Here is a 16,244-nt window from a genome sequence, read left to right on the forward strand (position 1 = left end):
GCGCTGGGTCTCTTCGCCCACAAGGTGGGTGGGTGGAACCAGATCTCTAACAGCCTTTCCAGACTTTTGGGTCCCAGTTGTGATCCATTTTAAGTTGCACTGTGTAGTGGCCAAAATCAACATAAACCCCAAAAGTCTTATCTAACTTACTGTATCTGTTCATGAGTCAGGGCGAATGCCAAATACTTCTCAACCTGAAGCTCCCCAGGTTCTTAGAAAGCTACCCCTCTGTGCTCCTTGTTTCCATGTGCTCAGCTCACAGCTCAGCTCGCTCCCCGCCTCCCCAGAGACAGTTTCCGTCGCAGGGGCCGCAGCGGTGCCGGCCCGCGCCCCCCGCCGCCCCGCCGCCCCGCGCCCCCCGCCGCCCCGCGCCCCCCGCCGCCCCCCGCCGCCCCGCGCCCCCCGCGCCCCCCGCCGCCCCCCGCCGCCCGCCCCCGTGTCTGCGGTGTCACCCTGCACCGTGGCTCTCGCAGGGCAGCGCCCCCTGGGGTGGCCCGCGACCCCCCGGGAGCGTCGGCGAGGGCGGCCGGCTCCGAGGCCCCGAGGGAGACGGCGATTCAGTTTCCGGGGCGAGGCCACGGAGCGTTTCCAAGCCTCCCTGCTGACTTTTGGCATCAGTTTGAAATTCAGTACTCTTTCAACCACTTCGTTAGCGATGATTTTTTTTTTTAAGGGAAAAACCCTTAAAAAAACCCTTTTGTTACAGATTAAAAGAACAAACAAGAATATAAAAGAAAAAAAATGGGCGCGGGCGGCGAGAGGGTCGTTCAAAGCTCGAGGCGGGCACTTGGCACCGCCGGTGCCGCCGGCCAAGCGGGAACTGCTGGTGGGAAGAGAAAGTCTGGGGGGCGCGCCCGACGCCCCAGGAGACCGTCGAGGGGGCGGGAGTCAGCCGTCGAGGACGAGCCCCTCGGGGCGGCCGGGCTGCGAGGCGGGAGGGCCGAGCCCCGCGCCGCAGTCCGACCCCAGGCTCCGAGGCGCCATAGAGCCTGGAGTCCCCCCCGCAGCCGCTCCCCTCCTGTTACCATTGGCAACGGCGGCCCGCGGCCGGGATAGCGTGGCGCGAAGAGGCGGGACTTCCTGGTTCTGAAAGCCAATGCGCACGCGGAGGCCAGCCGGTCTCAGGGCACTTCCTGTCGCGTTATCTTAAGGGCCAATAAACGTGCATAACTCCAGGGTCACGTGCCTCCGTTTCCATTAGCAACCGGAGGCTTCTAAACAACCCGCCCGCCCTCCACATCCGCTGCGGCCCAACCACCCTCGGTGGTCCGGGGCGTGGCGAGGCTGCGCCCGACCTCTCCCGGCGCTCGAGGCCGCTGACTCCCGCCCGCCGCCATGGTGAGTATCCGGCCCGCTGGCGCCGCTCCGCGCCGGGGCGTGAGCAGTGGCCGGGGCTGCAGACGCGGAGCGGGGCCCCGCGGTGATGGCGTGGCCTGCCCCGGTCTGAGCCCGCTCCCGGGCCTCCTTGAGGAGGGGAGGCCGCGCCGGGTGCGGGGGCCTCGGCCGAATCCCCTCCGGGATAGGCCTGGGCGAAGCCCTCCCCTAGCAGCCTCGCTCCGCCGCGTCCGTTAGTCCTGCCCCTGGCTGGGGTGCCCGGGCCAGGTCGCACCTCGCAGGCGGGGAGTGGAAAGAGCTGGCGGGACCGGCGAAGGGCGGGAATCTCATTCGTTTCCAAAAACTCCAAGTTTTTACACACACACACACACACACACACCACACACACCACACACCCCCCCTTTGGCAGCATAAACAATTATGTTAAGGAGCTGAGGAGGGAGAACGTGGTTGGATCCAGCTCTCTGATGTGAAAATGACCTTAAGAGTCCAAGACCCCCATTTTACAGCTGAGGGAACTTGGGTGACATTTGTTTTGTTTTGACCTGTTGAAGAGAGGCCCCGTTTTCCTGTGTGCTAAAACAGCGTCGCTATAAAATGAAAAAGAATTTCATGCATCTTTAGCTCATAGTTGTCAAGCTGTCATCTGGTTTAAAATCAAGACCAATTAATGTCTATGTCAAAACCAAATCTATTTTTTAAAGCTGCATTAGGGGGTGAAATTGAATTGGTGTAGGAGAAATTCAAAAAACAATGGCTTAAAGAATACGGAGGTTTAAACTAGTCTCTTGCTTAACTGCAGTCTCTCTGCTCATCTCAGGTGAGTGGGTCAATGCTGTTCCATGACGTCATTTAGGGATACAGATCCCTTTCATCTTGCTGCTCCCCCAACCCCTAGGGCATGGTTGCTGTCTTCATGGTTCAGCCTGGTCACCACCTCCTCCAAGCCTCAGAGAAATGGGGTGTGGCAAAGCCGTGTCTTAAGGCCCAGGCTTTGGAAGTAGCCCTCATCTCTTCTGCTGACACCCATTGCTGAGTAGTAGTCACGTGGCCACAGCTGACTGCGGGGAGGGCTGGGAAGTGTCCCCTGGTTGGGCAGCCATGTACCTGGGAGGAAGGGAAGAGCAGAATTTAGTGGCCACCTGTCAGTCTCAACCACAGGATATCCTGCGCCCTCATTATTGGTTCTTTTATTGCAGTTTCAAGACTAATGATTAAATTACTTCTCTCTCTTTCAGGCAGAGTTGGGCCTAAATGAGCACCATCAAAATGAAGTTATTAATTATATGCGTTTTGCTCGTTCAAAAAGAGGCTTGAGACTCAAAACTGTAGACTCCTGCTTCCAAGACCTTAAGGAGAGCAGGTATCGGAGGATTCTAAGGAAAGTCAGTGGGAACATGGATCCTTCTGGTAGCCAGTGTGAGGAGGCTGTAAAGGAGGCCATACAAACCATTGCCAGGATTATCATGATCAGTTATTCACTGAGAGCGGCTACATAGCCGTGTGGATACGTGAAACTCAAACTGTGGTGGGGGCAGTCTGTTCTCAAACATGCACATATGATAAGGGGTTGCCGCGTTTCAGAAGGGCCATCAGGAAATTGTGGAGGGCTTGTGGGTCGGTGATTGGCTTGTATTAAAGATTCCAGAATTTTAATTACTTGAGTTATTAATTAAGAGATTAGAGTCATAAAATATAACAGCAAGAAAACATCTATGCAGTTCATATTGAAGAGTTAGGGAAAACAGCAGGAAATCTTAAAAAGCTTGCTGACTGGTACCAAATTGTTAGTTGACTTTGTAGCAAGAGAGGATAATTAGTTTGGCTGGGCCAATAATGGAAGATAATTAAAGATCATAGAAAATGTGTGTTTGATCCGGAGAATAGTAGGGAGACCAAAGAAAAAGGCTGAATAATAAAAGAGACATCAGATTACTTTGGGACGAGGCTGTGGCACACCTCAGTGTCAGGTGAGACGTGAATGAAAAAGGCCTCCGAGTGAGCTGCAGCTGTCATAAGCCATGAATTTCACTGGGTAGCAGAGGCCTTCCACTGTATACCATTATCTGTTCCCTTCATTAATCTAACCTGGAAATCTGGTTTCCTAGCCCCCAGCAAAAATAAGCAGCAATTTAATTGGAGAGGCTGTGGGACAGCCAGTGGAGGGAGGCACTTTACTACCCACTTCGTGCACCTCAACTGCTGTTCCTGATAATAACTCGGGTTGCCAAAAAAGAGCAGATTTGTGAAAGCAGATTTGCTATGTCCTATTAAAGAACATAGAAAGATTGTTAATATATTTAGTAAGGATTTCCATCAAAAGTAGTCCAAGTTTTGTTTTTTTCTAGCATGTCTAAATTCTGCTGGCTAGATGAAACATTAAAGAATGCTAAGTCCAATAATATTGACTTGAATATAACTGTGATAAGACTTCCATGCCACTCCCTTCTTTAGGTCCTTTTGGAAGTGAGGAGGATAGCCCTGGGGGGGGGGGGTGCTCTTCATCTTTGAGCATCTGAGGGATGGGGACTTTGAAGGTGGAGGCAGGGAGAGCAGAGGACTGTGTTACTGTGAAACTCGTTGGAAGCTTTCTCCAGGATTCAGTTGTTGGGCATGTTCTTGAGGGAGCAGATATGATTGTGGGGTTGTCAACCTCAGTGGGACCATGGGCCTGTCACCTCCACCTCCTGAGCCCATGTTCCTGCCTGCAAAGTGAGGGATTGAAGAAGGCAGCCCCGAAGTTTCCCCAGCCCAAGCACTCTGTGGGAGATGGATTTTTAATGCTCTTGATGATGATGATGTTCACTTTTATGGGGTGGCCAGTGGTCCATGGAGCTTTAAGAGAAGTCAGGTTTGTTTGTTAGTTTGTTTTTCTTCAAGTCCCAAGAATGCTAGGAGAAGGGATGTACAGTTACCACCAGTTTTCTCGTGGGCATTTACTGCTGTGTGAATAGTTCATACAAGCATTGAAATGCTACACAAATGCTAGAAAGAAAGAAATTACATCTTCCAGGTGACTTTTGAAATTACTAACTGTGCTAAGACTGATTTCAGTAGAGAATAAAAAGGCTTTAAACTGAAAAATTAAAGAAGGATGAACCACGGTTTACTCGTTTAAATCGCCACCGAAATGTGTGCAGCTTCGTGGTTTTCACTCTGCTTGATTCACAAGGGAGCTGGCTCCCAGAGAGAGTGTCACAGTAACCCGTCCCCCTCGATGTCGGCGTGGGTTTCTTAGTTTTACTTGGTAAATTGTTCTTGTTCACGTGGAAGTTTGGGTGGTCGCTTTTCAGGCTGGTGGATGAGACGTTCACCATAGACGAGGTGTCCGAGGTTCTGAGCGGGCTGCAGGCCGTGGTGCACAGCGAGGTGGAGTCGGAGCTCATCAACACGGCCTACACCAACGTGCTGCTTCTGCGGCAGCTCTTCTCGCAGGCGGAGAAGTGGTACCTCAAGCTGCAGACAGATATCTCTGAGCTAGAAAACAGGTAATAACATTTGTACCTACAATTAGGACAACAGCAGCCTCAGCACGTTAGCGCGTGTCTCTGCTGCTGCTGTTCTTGGGGCCGGTGTGTGAGAAAGCTTGGGCTGGGCAGCAGCAAAGCGTTGGGTCCTGAGTGACCTCTTAGGTGCCACTCGAGGTTCTCTGCTCCTCCTGTTTCTGGATGTGATGGGACATTTGAGATGTATGAATTGCCTTTCAGACTGTTACTAATCGTCCCCTACAGTATCTTTGTTAGCCTGAGTGATATAACAATAACTCTTTAGAGATAGGCCGACTAGGAAATAAAGATTATGAAACATTTGAGGAATTAATTCAAATACCATCACTTCAGACTAGTAATATTGGAAGTTTACTTCTGAATAATTACATTTTAAATTATACACTTATTTTCAAAATGGGAAATGTAAAAAAAAATTTATAATCCAAACAATATAAAAAAGCTCATTAATTTAAACAAATATGCTAAAATCGGCAAAATTGAGACATTCTAAGGAAAGTGATGCCATCAATCAGGAGAGCTGACCTCTAACCCTGGGAGCTGGTATCTAAGCACAGTGGCAGCATGTGGGCCCACATGGAGAGTGTTGGCCAGCATGGGGTAGGGCCCCCCGTAGGGAAGAAAACCATTTCGCTTCACCACTGTCAGGGTACTGGGGAGGCAGTGAGAGACTGGCCTGTGAAGGAGCTGGAAGCGCAGTGGCTGCCGGCCCCACTGTAGCCTCTTGCACAGCCGGCTCTCACTCTCCCTTACAAATACGGGGAGCTAACCAGGCGGCTCCCCAACCTGCCGTCTTTCTGGAGATTGTATGACTTTGTCTGTAAGTGCCATGCACTACTGCAGTTCCACTTTTGCGAGGCTGCTCTATTAAAATCAGTTTGTCTTGAACATCTACTAGCTATCAAGATACGTTATATGACAGAGCAGTCCCCCTATGGCCCCTCAGAAATACAGTTAAGACAAATTTCATACGTATTTGTTTTAACATTGTAGTTCCAGGGGTCATACTGTCCACTCTGGGGGGAAAATGCTCGGTGTCGGGAAACTCGGAGCTGAGGCCACGGGTTGGGATTCTTGAGCATTAGTGACTCAGTACCACCTTTGACGCGGTGTAGTGCTCACCTGCTCTGTTCTCTGGCAGGTAATGGATTGGTACTAGTGATTGTATTTAAAATGTATTTAAATGTTTTTATGTTTGCTTTTGTCTTCAAGAGAATTATTAGAACAAGTTGCAGAATTTGAAAAAGCAGAATTTACATCTTCCACTAAGAAGGTAATTTTTAGTCATTTTAAGTTCGTTGTCTTAATAGCCAGTGTTTAAAATCCCCAAGTTACTCAGAGCGTCCAGAGGTTAAAGTGAGAAGCATTTGATTTAAGAGCAGAATTGAAAAACTGCCTCTCAGATTTTCAGGCAAAAGAAGAAAAGCTTTGTAATTAACTATGAAAAACTTGTTTTTGTCCACTATTGCGCACGCACGCACGCACCCCCTGCCGTCACCTGACTCCAACCATATAAACGCTCCGCTCCAATGCAGAGCACAGGCGTTGGGGTCCGCCACACCTGGGTGTGCGTCCTGGCTCTGTCACTCCCGAGCGGCGTGACCTTGAGCAGCTTACCTGAGGCTGCTGAGCCAGCCTCCTTTCCCTCACGTGTCCTGTGGAGACCATACTAACAGTAGCTACTTCTCTTTTTAATCCTCTCGTCATTTGCAGTGACCACTTAGCATTACCCCATAAAACCCCCCAAATGCTGCCGAGAGGAACCCATGAGCATACAAAACAGTTTTCAGTTATTTCTTTGGAACTATTTCTGGCTAAGACATTTCTGGGTCAGAGGGAATGGGTTCTTTTGTTGTTTGCACACATTACTAAACTGCCAGAATATTTGTGCCAAGTTAGTCTTCACCTGCAGCGTAGTTGCCTAAAGGTCATCAATATTTCAGTTTTCCCAGAGTCACATTTCATGCAGGAAATGTTTCCACTCCCACAGGTTAAATGAAAAGATAATTTTTGCTCATCTTAAATCTCAGTCCTGAGATGCTAGGATTTATACCTGCTCTGGCTTGGAGCACCTTCCCTCCTTCCTCTCTTCCCTTCTTTCCTTCCAAAGATATGGGGATGCTGGGTTTCATTTTTGTCTCATTTGTATTGGGCTCTGGGACATAGCAGGGAACCAAACCAATGAGAATCCGTCCCCCGGGGATCTGACTTCCCAGTGGACATGTTTACACAGTGCTCTACTTGTACGTGATTTATTCTGTGCTGGTTTTAGTTTGTTTTCTGCACTTCCTTTCAGCCCATCATAGACATCATAAAGCCAAAACTTACTCCCCTTAACGAAGGTGGGACAGCAGAGCTCCTGAACAAGGTAACGTCACCATCATTCTGGGGAACGCAGACCCTCTGTTCTGTCCCCCCGTTGCCTGCACAACTCTATAGAGTGGAGACCCTGAGGGGGAGGAGGTTGGCTCAGGCTTTGGTCCTCGGAGGGTGATTAGTTCCTTGTTTTTTACTTTACGGTACCGGCGGCCCAGAAGAGGGCATATCTACCTCCCAGAAAGTCTGAAACAGCGTTTTTTTCTAAATCAACGTGTTTCAATGGCAGTTGACGTTAAGTATTATTTTATATTAGTTTCCGGTGTACAACGTAGGGGTTAGACATTTATATAGTTTACAGAGCAATCCCCTGATAATTCCGGCACCCAGCGGCGCCAGGCGTAGTTATTGCAGCATTGCTGACTGCACTCCCTGTGCTGTCCTTTACATCCCATTGAGCAGCTCCTGATGCATCTTTTTGCAGTGAAGGGCGTGGAGTTTTGGGCATCATTTATTCATGGGCATTTGGAGTTTATAATCTGTGATAACAGTAAAGGGAATTTTATTAAGAGGTTTTACAAATTAATTACCAATATACAAATAAAGATCTTTCATGACTCCTATACTGTCAACATTATGCTAGATCTTGTTAGATAAAAACCAGTATAACACCTGGCCTTTTGCCCTCAAAAACTTCAGTCTCCTTGGGAAGGGAGACCTGATGTTCTGGACACAGAGATAGGGAAGCACTCGTGTGTGGCCGCAGGTGCCACAGTTCTGTGTGTGACAGCAGCTGAGGACAGTCTTTTGGGTAAGGCGGTGCCCAGGCTGGGCGGAGGAGTCAAGACAGGTTAAGTTGTCAGAGGGAAGGGAAGGGAAGGGGCATGACAGGCGGGGGGAATGGGCGGCAGGCGGAGGCGGGGAGAAGGCGGCCTGAGGGGACAGTGCAGCGCTCCGGCTGGGCCATGCGTGTGCTGAAGCGTAGCAAGAAGTGAGACCGGACTCCAGTGACAGCCGCTTGTGAGCCGGTGTTTGGCTTCAGCTCAGTCAGAACCACTTAGGGGCTCGGGCACAGGGCGCCGGGATGAGCCCGCTTTCGGATCATGGCCGTGGAGCCCAGTGTAGGCCGAGAAGAGACCCAAGAGCTGCAGGGTCAGCGGGGTGAGACCGCAGGGGAGGCGCCGGGAAGGAGGCCAAGAGCAGCGGCTGAAGAGGGTCCAAGGCTGCGCGAGGAGCTGGGCATATGGAGCCGCGGGGACGCCGGTGCCAAGGCTGGTGGCTGGGTAAACGGGGGTGTGACCAGAAACCAGGGCATGCAGGGTTCTGGTCTGTTAGGTCATTTAAATTTAACTTAAAAATGACGTTTTTAAATGAAACAAATAATGTCAAGTATTAAAAATACTTTGGCTAAAATAATAAAATTTGAATTTACTCACAAAGGAGATTTTCAGACTTCAAGAGGAGAATGAGAGATTGAAGTCAAGGCTGAAGACCACTGAGACGCAGGTAACTGAGAAACACTAACAGACTCACGGGAAGAGTAACTTCCAGACCAGCCCTGAGCCCTAAACCTGAATCCTGAGCCCTGAGCCCTAACCCTGAGCCCTGAGCCCTAATCCTGAGCCCTGAGCCCTGAGCCCTAACCCTGAGCCCTGAGCCCTAACCCCTAACCCTGAGCCCCGAGCCCTAACCCTGAGCCCCGAGCCCTAACCCTGAGCCCTGAGCCCGTCTCTCTCTTCTTGCTTACAGGCCACGCACGCACTGGACGAGAAGTCCAAGCTGGAAAGGGCGCTGCGCGATTTGCAGCTGGAGCAAGGAAACCAGAAGGTGAAACCGGGGCAGCGCGCTCCCTATTGCCGAACAGTCGTAAACTCAGTACTAAGTCCCAGTTACTGTTCCTTACGCCGGCCCCTCTGCATTGCCACCCTCCGCTCCTGGCGCTGTTGCGCTGCCAGGGACATCTTGTCCGGGAAAGGCCGGTGGGAACCAGCGCCCATCCCTCTGTCTGTCCTCCAGGGCTGGGAACAGATACACAGCTCCCAAGTCCAGAGGACTCATTGGCATATAAGAGATTCTTAAATATATTTTTTAAAAGTTTTCCGCCTTTCACTTTGACATTCCAGTTGCAGAGAGAAAAAAGAAAATGAAGAGTTTTTAATTAATTGTGTTTGTATGGGGTTTTATTATATAAAGCCTATTACCTAGTTTGCTTCAGTGGGTGTGGTAATATAGGACAAATGTACCTGTTAGGAACCTGCAAGTCCATCTGTGTGTAGCAGTGCCTGTGTGGTACCGTGAACCAGGCCTGTCTGGGGGTGATGCCCGCGGTGCTCTGCCCGCTGGGAGTCGGCGTGTACGCAGCTCTGCTCCTGGCCTTCCCCTGGAGGCTGATGCACAGGGTCTCGTGTCATGGGACCATCTGGGTGACTTTTCAGCACAGCACTGGCTTTTCCATTGGTGGTACTGTCGTGAATGTTCGCTTCACTGGGCTCCTGCTACACGTTTCCTATGGAGAATTTCTAATACGTAGAGAAGCATATAAGGCCCCCAGGTACGCCTCACTCACTACCAGTCATCGGGCCGGCCGGGCTGCTTTCACATTTACCTCCACTTTCTTCCCCCACTCCTGCTTTTTTGAAGCGAATCTCAGACTTGCATCATTTTGTTTGTAAATATCTTTAAATAGGAGGCTACTTCTTGTATGGCTAAAAAAACACAAAGGAAAACACATATGATTTTCAGTCATTATATACCAAGGACCACAGATTTATGAAACAGAGCTAAATACTCTAAAACAACTTGATAATTTCCCAAAAGAAAAACAGTTGCACACAATTTTAGATGATGAATTTGTTTTAAAAGCCATTTTACACTTTGCTCCCATTTTACTTTTAAGATTTTGGCAAAAGCAAAATGCATATATGTCTTCACTAGTTGGAACGAAATAAAATCTTTTTAAGGACTGGATTTCAAAAACAAGTGAAGACTTTTTCTTTTGTTGACAGTGCTGCTTCATCTTCATACTTAGCAGCTACAGACCGTTTCCCTGTCCTATTAATGCAACTTTTCTTTCTATTATACTTTTCATCCAGTCAAAAGCAAGATCCAGGTAGAGGGTCCAGCTGCTTGTATTATGCTGACAAAGTGTGCAAACATGTGCATATGCATTAATATAAAAACTTAAATCCGGTACATTTAGCAGACGATAAAATCAGTAAGTGTTAATTATGCTCTCATAATATTTTATTGTAAATAATGACTAAAACATGTCTGTTACTTTTTTTAAAATATGTTTTTATTGATATCAGAAAGAGAAAGGAAGAGGGAGTGAGAGAAACTTCTGTCAGCTGCCTCCTGCACGCCCCCTACTGGGGATTGAGCCTGAAACCCGGGCATGTGCCCTGACCAGGAATCGAACCTCGATCTCCTGTACATGGGACTGTGCTCAACCATGAACCACACCGGCCAGGCTGCCTGTTAAATTTTTGATATAAATGTATTAATTTTATTATTCTTCCATGTGTATCATGTAAACTACTTCACCAGGACTTTTTTAAACTGGACTTAAAACCTATTTGCCATCCCAGCACTGAGATGTATAATCTTGTCAAATTTAGGATCTCACCTCTGTCCTGGTTCCCTTGGGAATCCCAGCAGTTCATAATCATATTTTGCGTGTTGGAAAGTCAGTGAGCCTACGCTCTGCCATGTGCAGGACACTGCGCACTGAGGGCTGAGGGTGAGCAGGGGAGCTGGCAGCGCCAGGAGCCAGAGTGCAGGCTGGGGAGGGAGGCTGGTGTGCACCTGAACACAGCATCATGTGCCTTCGTCTCCTGTGATGGTGAATCACCGTCTAGCAGTGACCATTTAGGATGTCAACGTGAACTTATGGTCATGCATATATTTTTCATAGGATTGTATAAAGGCCCAAGACTTGAGCGACTTGGAAAACACAGTTGCCGCTTTAAAGAGTGAGTTTCAGAAGACACTTAATGACAAGACAGAAAACCAGAAGTCCCTGGAGGAGAGTCTAGCAACAGCCAAGCACGACCTACTCAGGGTTCAGGAGCAGCTGAGCATGGCTGAGAAGGTCAGATTTGTCTGCAGATGTCCAGTTAAGTGGGGCGCGCAGTGTAGAGGAAAAGTGTACTGGGGGAGCACTGACAGCTGCAGATTCACGTTTTTCTCAAGGTGTTAACCAGTGTGTGTTCTGACAGTTTATCCTTTCTGGGCTCTGAGATTCTTCCACCTTTAGCCCTAAACTATGTGCAGTAATAAAGATCTCCACTCCTGTCGTGTGGTGGAATATTCTCACATGGTGGCTTGCCCTTCCTGCCCATCCCTCCCAGCCTGGCAGAGGGATGGGCAACCTTTTTTAAAAAGATTCTATACCTTTTTCTTAATGTATATGAAATATGTAGTGGACTGAGTGCTTCACTTTAGGGATTAGAACACTTAAGAATTTCAGAGCAAAAACTTAAGAGATGGTGTTTATTTTACCTGAAATTCACTTACTGTTTCAAATAGAGTCCCATGTCCAGGGCACAGTATGTTTGAGCTATTTGCTAACATTATATTTGGAGAAACTTCACTATTTTACTGGCTTCTCTTTAGAAAGAATGTATTTTTAAAGTTTTGATACTCTTAATTTTATGTATGTTTTTTAAAGAAATTAGAGAATCCTGTAAGCAGAATATTGGTGATTTTCATCAGCTCTGTCCCTCCTGTAACTTTCTCAGTAGTGAGCTCGCATTTTTTCACTGCACAGGAATTAGAGAAGAAATTCCAACAAACAGCAGCCTATCGCAACATGAAAGAGATTCTAACCAAGAAGAATGACCAGATCAAAGACCTGAGGAAAAGGCTGGCAAAGTACGTCGTGGCCCTGGCCTGCGTGGCCCTGGGCTCTCCCGCTGGTTGAGGTCTGCTCTTCATTAAACCCGAGCTGTGTCCAGAGAGGTCCAGCTGTGGGTAGTTGCTGCATTTGAGGACAGTGGAGGAGCTTTGGCCTCGCCTCGTCTGTGATGCCCACCCGGGCTTTTAGGTTCAGTGAGACCCGTGGACTCACTTGCGACTGCTATAGGCTCCTCTTGGCAGTGGGTTCAGGTAGCAGGATATCGGGCGGGAAACACCGCCAGCTTGCAGGGCAGCATGGGGCATTTCTCCTCCACGGTGTCCTTGTAGCATCCAAGACCTGGTCGTACTGTGCCCTCAGGTGACAGTTTAGGTGCAAGGAGTGAGATCCGTGCAGATGGATGCCAGAGCTAGTGTGGCTGAGAGGTCTGTGCTCACATGGAACCACGTGGCAGGGACCCAGGCAGGGACAAGTGCAGGTACAGGAGGTCCCCGCACAGAGGGAAGTCTCAGGTCGTGGCCCCCACCATGTACTTAGAGTCTGCTCACTGTCCTCCTGGTCCAGGTGGAGTCTACTCATCAGGGCCACTTTCGTCATCAGCGGTTTCGTCTGGAAACTCAGCTGACATTTTATCTTGATCAGGGTCCCAGGGGAACAGAGCTAGGAAGTGAATCCCAGATCAGATCTGTCCTTTGAGAAGGGGCTTGTTAACCCTTTACTCACATAGCCGTACTAGCTAGCGGTGCTGACCTGACCATTTAGACACTCCTATCGTGGGCTGAATGCTGCACATAGAGACTCGAGTCCGAAGGGACCTTAGCAGTTAAGCGGTCCGTTCTCCCTGCTTTGGGAAGCCCCTCGAGGTCACCGTCAGTCTGCGTGTATCCAGCTCCCACCGCAGCCGTGATGTAGCGTGAGAGAGGCAGTATTACTGGGTTAGTCCCTAGAGATGTTTCAGGTCAGCTCACTTAACACTGACAGCAACAAAAGGTGTCCTGAGATTATGCCCTTAATTTCATTTATATCTCTTTCCAGATATGAACCCGAAGATTAAACACTGAAGAAAATTTCATCTGAAGCTGCCAAACAGACATCAAGCGGTCTCGCCTCAGGCATGTATTCTGAAGACATTTGTTGTACTCTCTCTGTTTATTTTTCTAATATTTAGACTTTGCTTCTACTATTTAAAACTAGAGTTCATGTTGTCAGTTGCCTAACTGAAAAAAGAGAAAACAAAAAACTGGGACTTCCTTGCAGTAGAGGAGAGAGTTTAGTGCGGGAGCAGAGGCTCATCCTCTGCGCTGGTCTGAAGAGCGCACCTTTTTAATGAATGTTACACTAGCAGTGTCTGTACTGGTGCATTCCCAGGGTGCATGCAACTAGAGTTCCTGAAGGTAGTCATTACAAATAAACCTTATTTTTAAAATGAAACCCAATTCATTTTCTCTATTTGACCATCAAAAAAATGCATGAATTCACTGGAAATGCAAATGCCATCCATTATAGGCAACATTTTCACCAGTTCTAAGGAAAATTAACAGTGAACGTGAGAATTTAACTTCTTTGGTCCATCTAAATGCTTTGTCAATGGAGCTTCAGATGTTTTTTGCAGCACAACTTACCATGAGGAAACCAATGGAGGGCCATCCTGTACTCCACAGCTGAGAAGTCTCAGCTCAGAATGAATGTGCCACAGGTTGTCCATTCAGCTCATCTCTAGGAACACCATGATCTGTTAGCCAGACCCATGTCCCCTAGTTGCTAGTCTGACCTCGTATCCCATTGGGTTATTGTTTTCATGTTTCTCTCTAATGGCTAAGTGCTGCCATTAGACTCTTGCTCTGGAATCCTGTCACTGACCCTAGGGAACACAGTTATGTGCAGGCATCTCCTATTGTCAGCTCTGGACAGTGGGACAGCCACCACTGAGCTCATAGTGCTGATGTTGCATCCCTACTGCTTCAGTGAAGGAGTACCCGCTGCCCATGGGTGGGCTCTCCTGTCTTCTGACCGTTCTAGCATGCCATCCCTCTGAGCCTCTGACACCTCCTCAGTACTCTGCAAGGCAGTCATCGGATCTCCACCGCATTTGTGGTATGCCATCATCTTTGAGCTCCAAGGAGCCGCTGCAGTTGGGACTGGCTTCATGTGTCCTTGCCACAGTGCCAAATCCTAATGCAGAAGAGAACCCCCATATCAGTAGACTGTCAGCTTCTGTTGTAGCTCCCACTGGGCCACCATCCTCAATACCCATATCCACACCTCCTTTTCCAATTCCTGCCTGTCCATATTCGCCAGTTCCTTCAGCTCTTCAGGGGGCTAACTCCTTTCCTCTCCAAGCAGGGCACTGTTTCCCAACATGGGCCACGCTGATGTGCTCCCTGTGAATTGGTTTAGGAGTAATGAATGGAAGTGGGGGCAGATCTTGGGGAGAACAGAGGTTATCTTTCCAGTCTTTTCTCAAGAGAGGCCTTTGAATGATTGCCAGGTTTCGGAAGCTGTCCTTCTCTAGCACGGGGCCATGAGCCACTTGCTAGACCCAAGGGTTCAGGGGAATTGGGGGTGTCAAGGTTCTTGAGGGCATCTGCCCAAATGGGCTCACTCATGTCTCAGAGTCCTATTCCTTCCTAATCAGAGCCCTCACGTAAGCAGAGGAGACTATCTACAGGTGTGAAGGTTGTCCCCTTTGTAACTGCACCACCCTGATCTGATCTGGGCCTGATTCTCAGCATCTTCCGTCCTCTACATGGAAGTGGTATGGGTCTCTTTAAATGCTGCCATGTGGCATTCTAGTTGTCACAGCATCTCCTGGGGTGACAGTTGGCTAATCAGAACCTGTCACTCTTCCTTAATCCCAATCCATCCCAGGTGCGTTATCACTGTCATGCTTACCATCAGCAGTGAGGTCCTGCTGTCGTCTGGCTGCACCCGTGTCTCGTCCCGAGGAACTGCTTTCTTAGGCCCTTCTGGCATCATCTTTTTTAGCTGGGCTCCCCTGAAACCAGGCCATGAGACAGGAATTTTGGTTCAAGTAGTTTATTGTTTGGGAGGTGATTCCAGGAAGCACTATGAGGGCATGGGGGCATGAGGCAGAAAGGGAAGGAAGCCAGTACAGCAGGTGACCACTGGACTGCCACCCTCAGTCCCACTCAGGAGTGAGGAGGCTAGGGTGAGATCCAGCTCCTCATTTATCAGGTGGAGCATTGCTCCTGGGATGTTAACTCCCGGCACTCGTTGTGCCTGGGCTGAGCATGCTCCGATGGCCAAGAGAGGCCCCCAGGTGCAGAGACACAAAGAACCTTCTGGCCACCTCCAGGCCAGGATAAGCATGTGGTACCACGATGAACTGAGTAGACGGAAGAGTAAATGCAGTAGACATTCTGCACATGCTGGCCATACTTACTAATCAAAGGATGAGCTCAAGAAATCACAAATGCCGTTCAGCCTTTTCAGCCCCGTGTACTCATATGGCCAGGCCACAGCTGCCTTTACATAGTTATAGCTCTGAAAACGAATATCCCTGGACTGAGAACCCAGACAGGACCTCGTCTTAGTGACTCAGGCCTGTCATAGGTGCTCAATCCAAATGTCTGTGACACTGAACTTATGCTCCCTGCACAAGCACTGCTTAAGCCATGAAAAACTTTGGGTAGGTTGATCAAAATTAGGTATTACCTAAAAATAAACTTTCTGATACTAAGGTTTCTCCATGTAAATGACCAAAACTTTAAAATCAGCCATTAGAAAAATCCTTAATAGTGGGCATAATTTCCTGTCGTCTTAAGTGGTGAGTTATAAGCATGATTTTATCTTTTCCTGAGGACTCCAAGTCACTACTACACTATTACCCTATAATAGTGACCTATACTGCAGTGGCCTTATGAGCTACTGAGGTGTGGAGAGCCTTTGGCCCTATAATAAGTGGTTTGAAGCACTGTTTTTTGAGCTATTTTTATCCACCCATGTCCTTTCCTATCAGACTGATAGAAAACACTCTGGTTTCGATCACTGTGCCAATCTCTGTTGTCATTTCTAATGTGGTTTGGACTTGGAAAAGAGTAGCTTATTGGAATTCTGTGCCTCCTTGGAGTGAGGGCTTAGGGACTCCTCCTCTGTAAGTGAAGTGCATAGACTTTGTGGCATCCTGGCAGCTCTATTTTAGGTTGATTTGTAAGAGAACGTTAGGTTAATAGCTTTGTTTCAGATAGTTGCAGTTTCCAGGTAAGTAATTT

At 48.6% G+C, this 16,244-nt stretch overlaps 1 protein-coding gene across 1 annotated transcript; it reads left to right on the forward strand.

Annotated features, from left to right (window-relative positions):
- The first annotated feature begins 1,237 nt into the window (after positions 1 to 1,237).
- On the forward strand, positions 1,238 to 13,443 carry LZTFL1 (leucine zipper transcription factor like 1). The gene is made up of 10 exons (XM_016202773.2): positions 1,238 to 1,338; positions 2,574 to 2,698; positions 4,629 to 4,823; positions 6,054 to 6,114; positions 7,138 to 7,209; positions 8,598 to 8,663; positions 8,907 to 8,984; positions 11,071 to 11,247; positions 11,926 to 12,029; positions 13,048 to 13,443. Exons 1-10 carry the CDS (start codon positions 1,336 to 1,338, stop codon positions 13,064 to 13,066), a joined length of 900 nt encoding a protein of 299 aa, XP_016058259.1. The 5' UTR covers positions 1,238 to 1,335; the 3' UTR covers positions 13,067 to 13,443.
- The last annotated feature ends 2,801 nt before the right edge of the window (positions 13,444 to 16,244 follow it).

This window comes from Miniopterus natalensis, chromosome 15 (genome assembly GCF_054644295.1).
Source record: "Miniopterus natalensis isolate mMinNat1 chromosome 15, mMinNat1.hap1, whole genome shotgun sequence".
NCBI lineage: Eukaryota > Metazoa > Chordata > Mammalia > Chiroptera > Miniopteridae > Miniopterus > Miniopterus natalensis.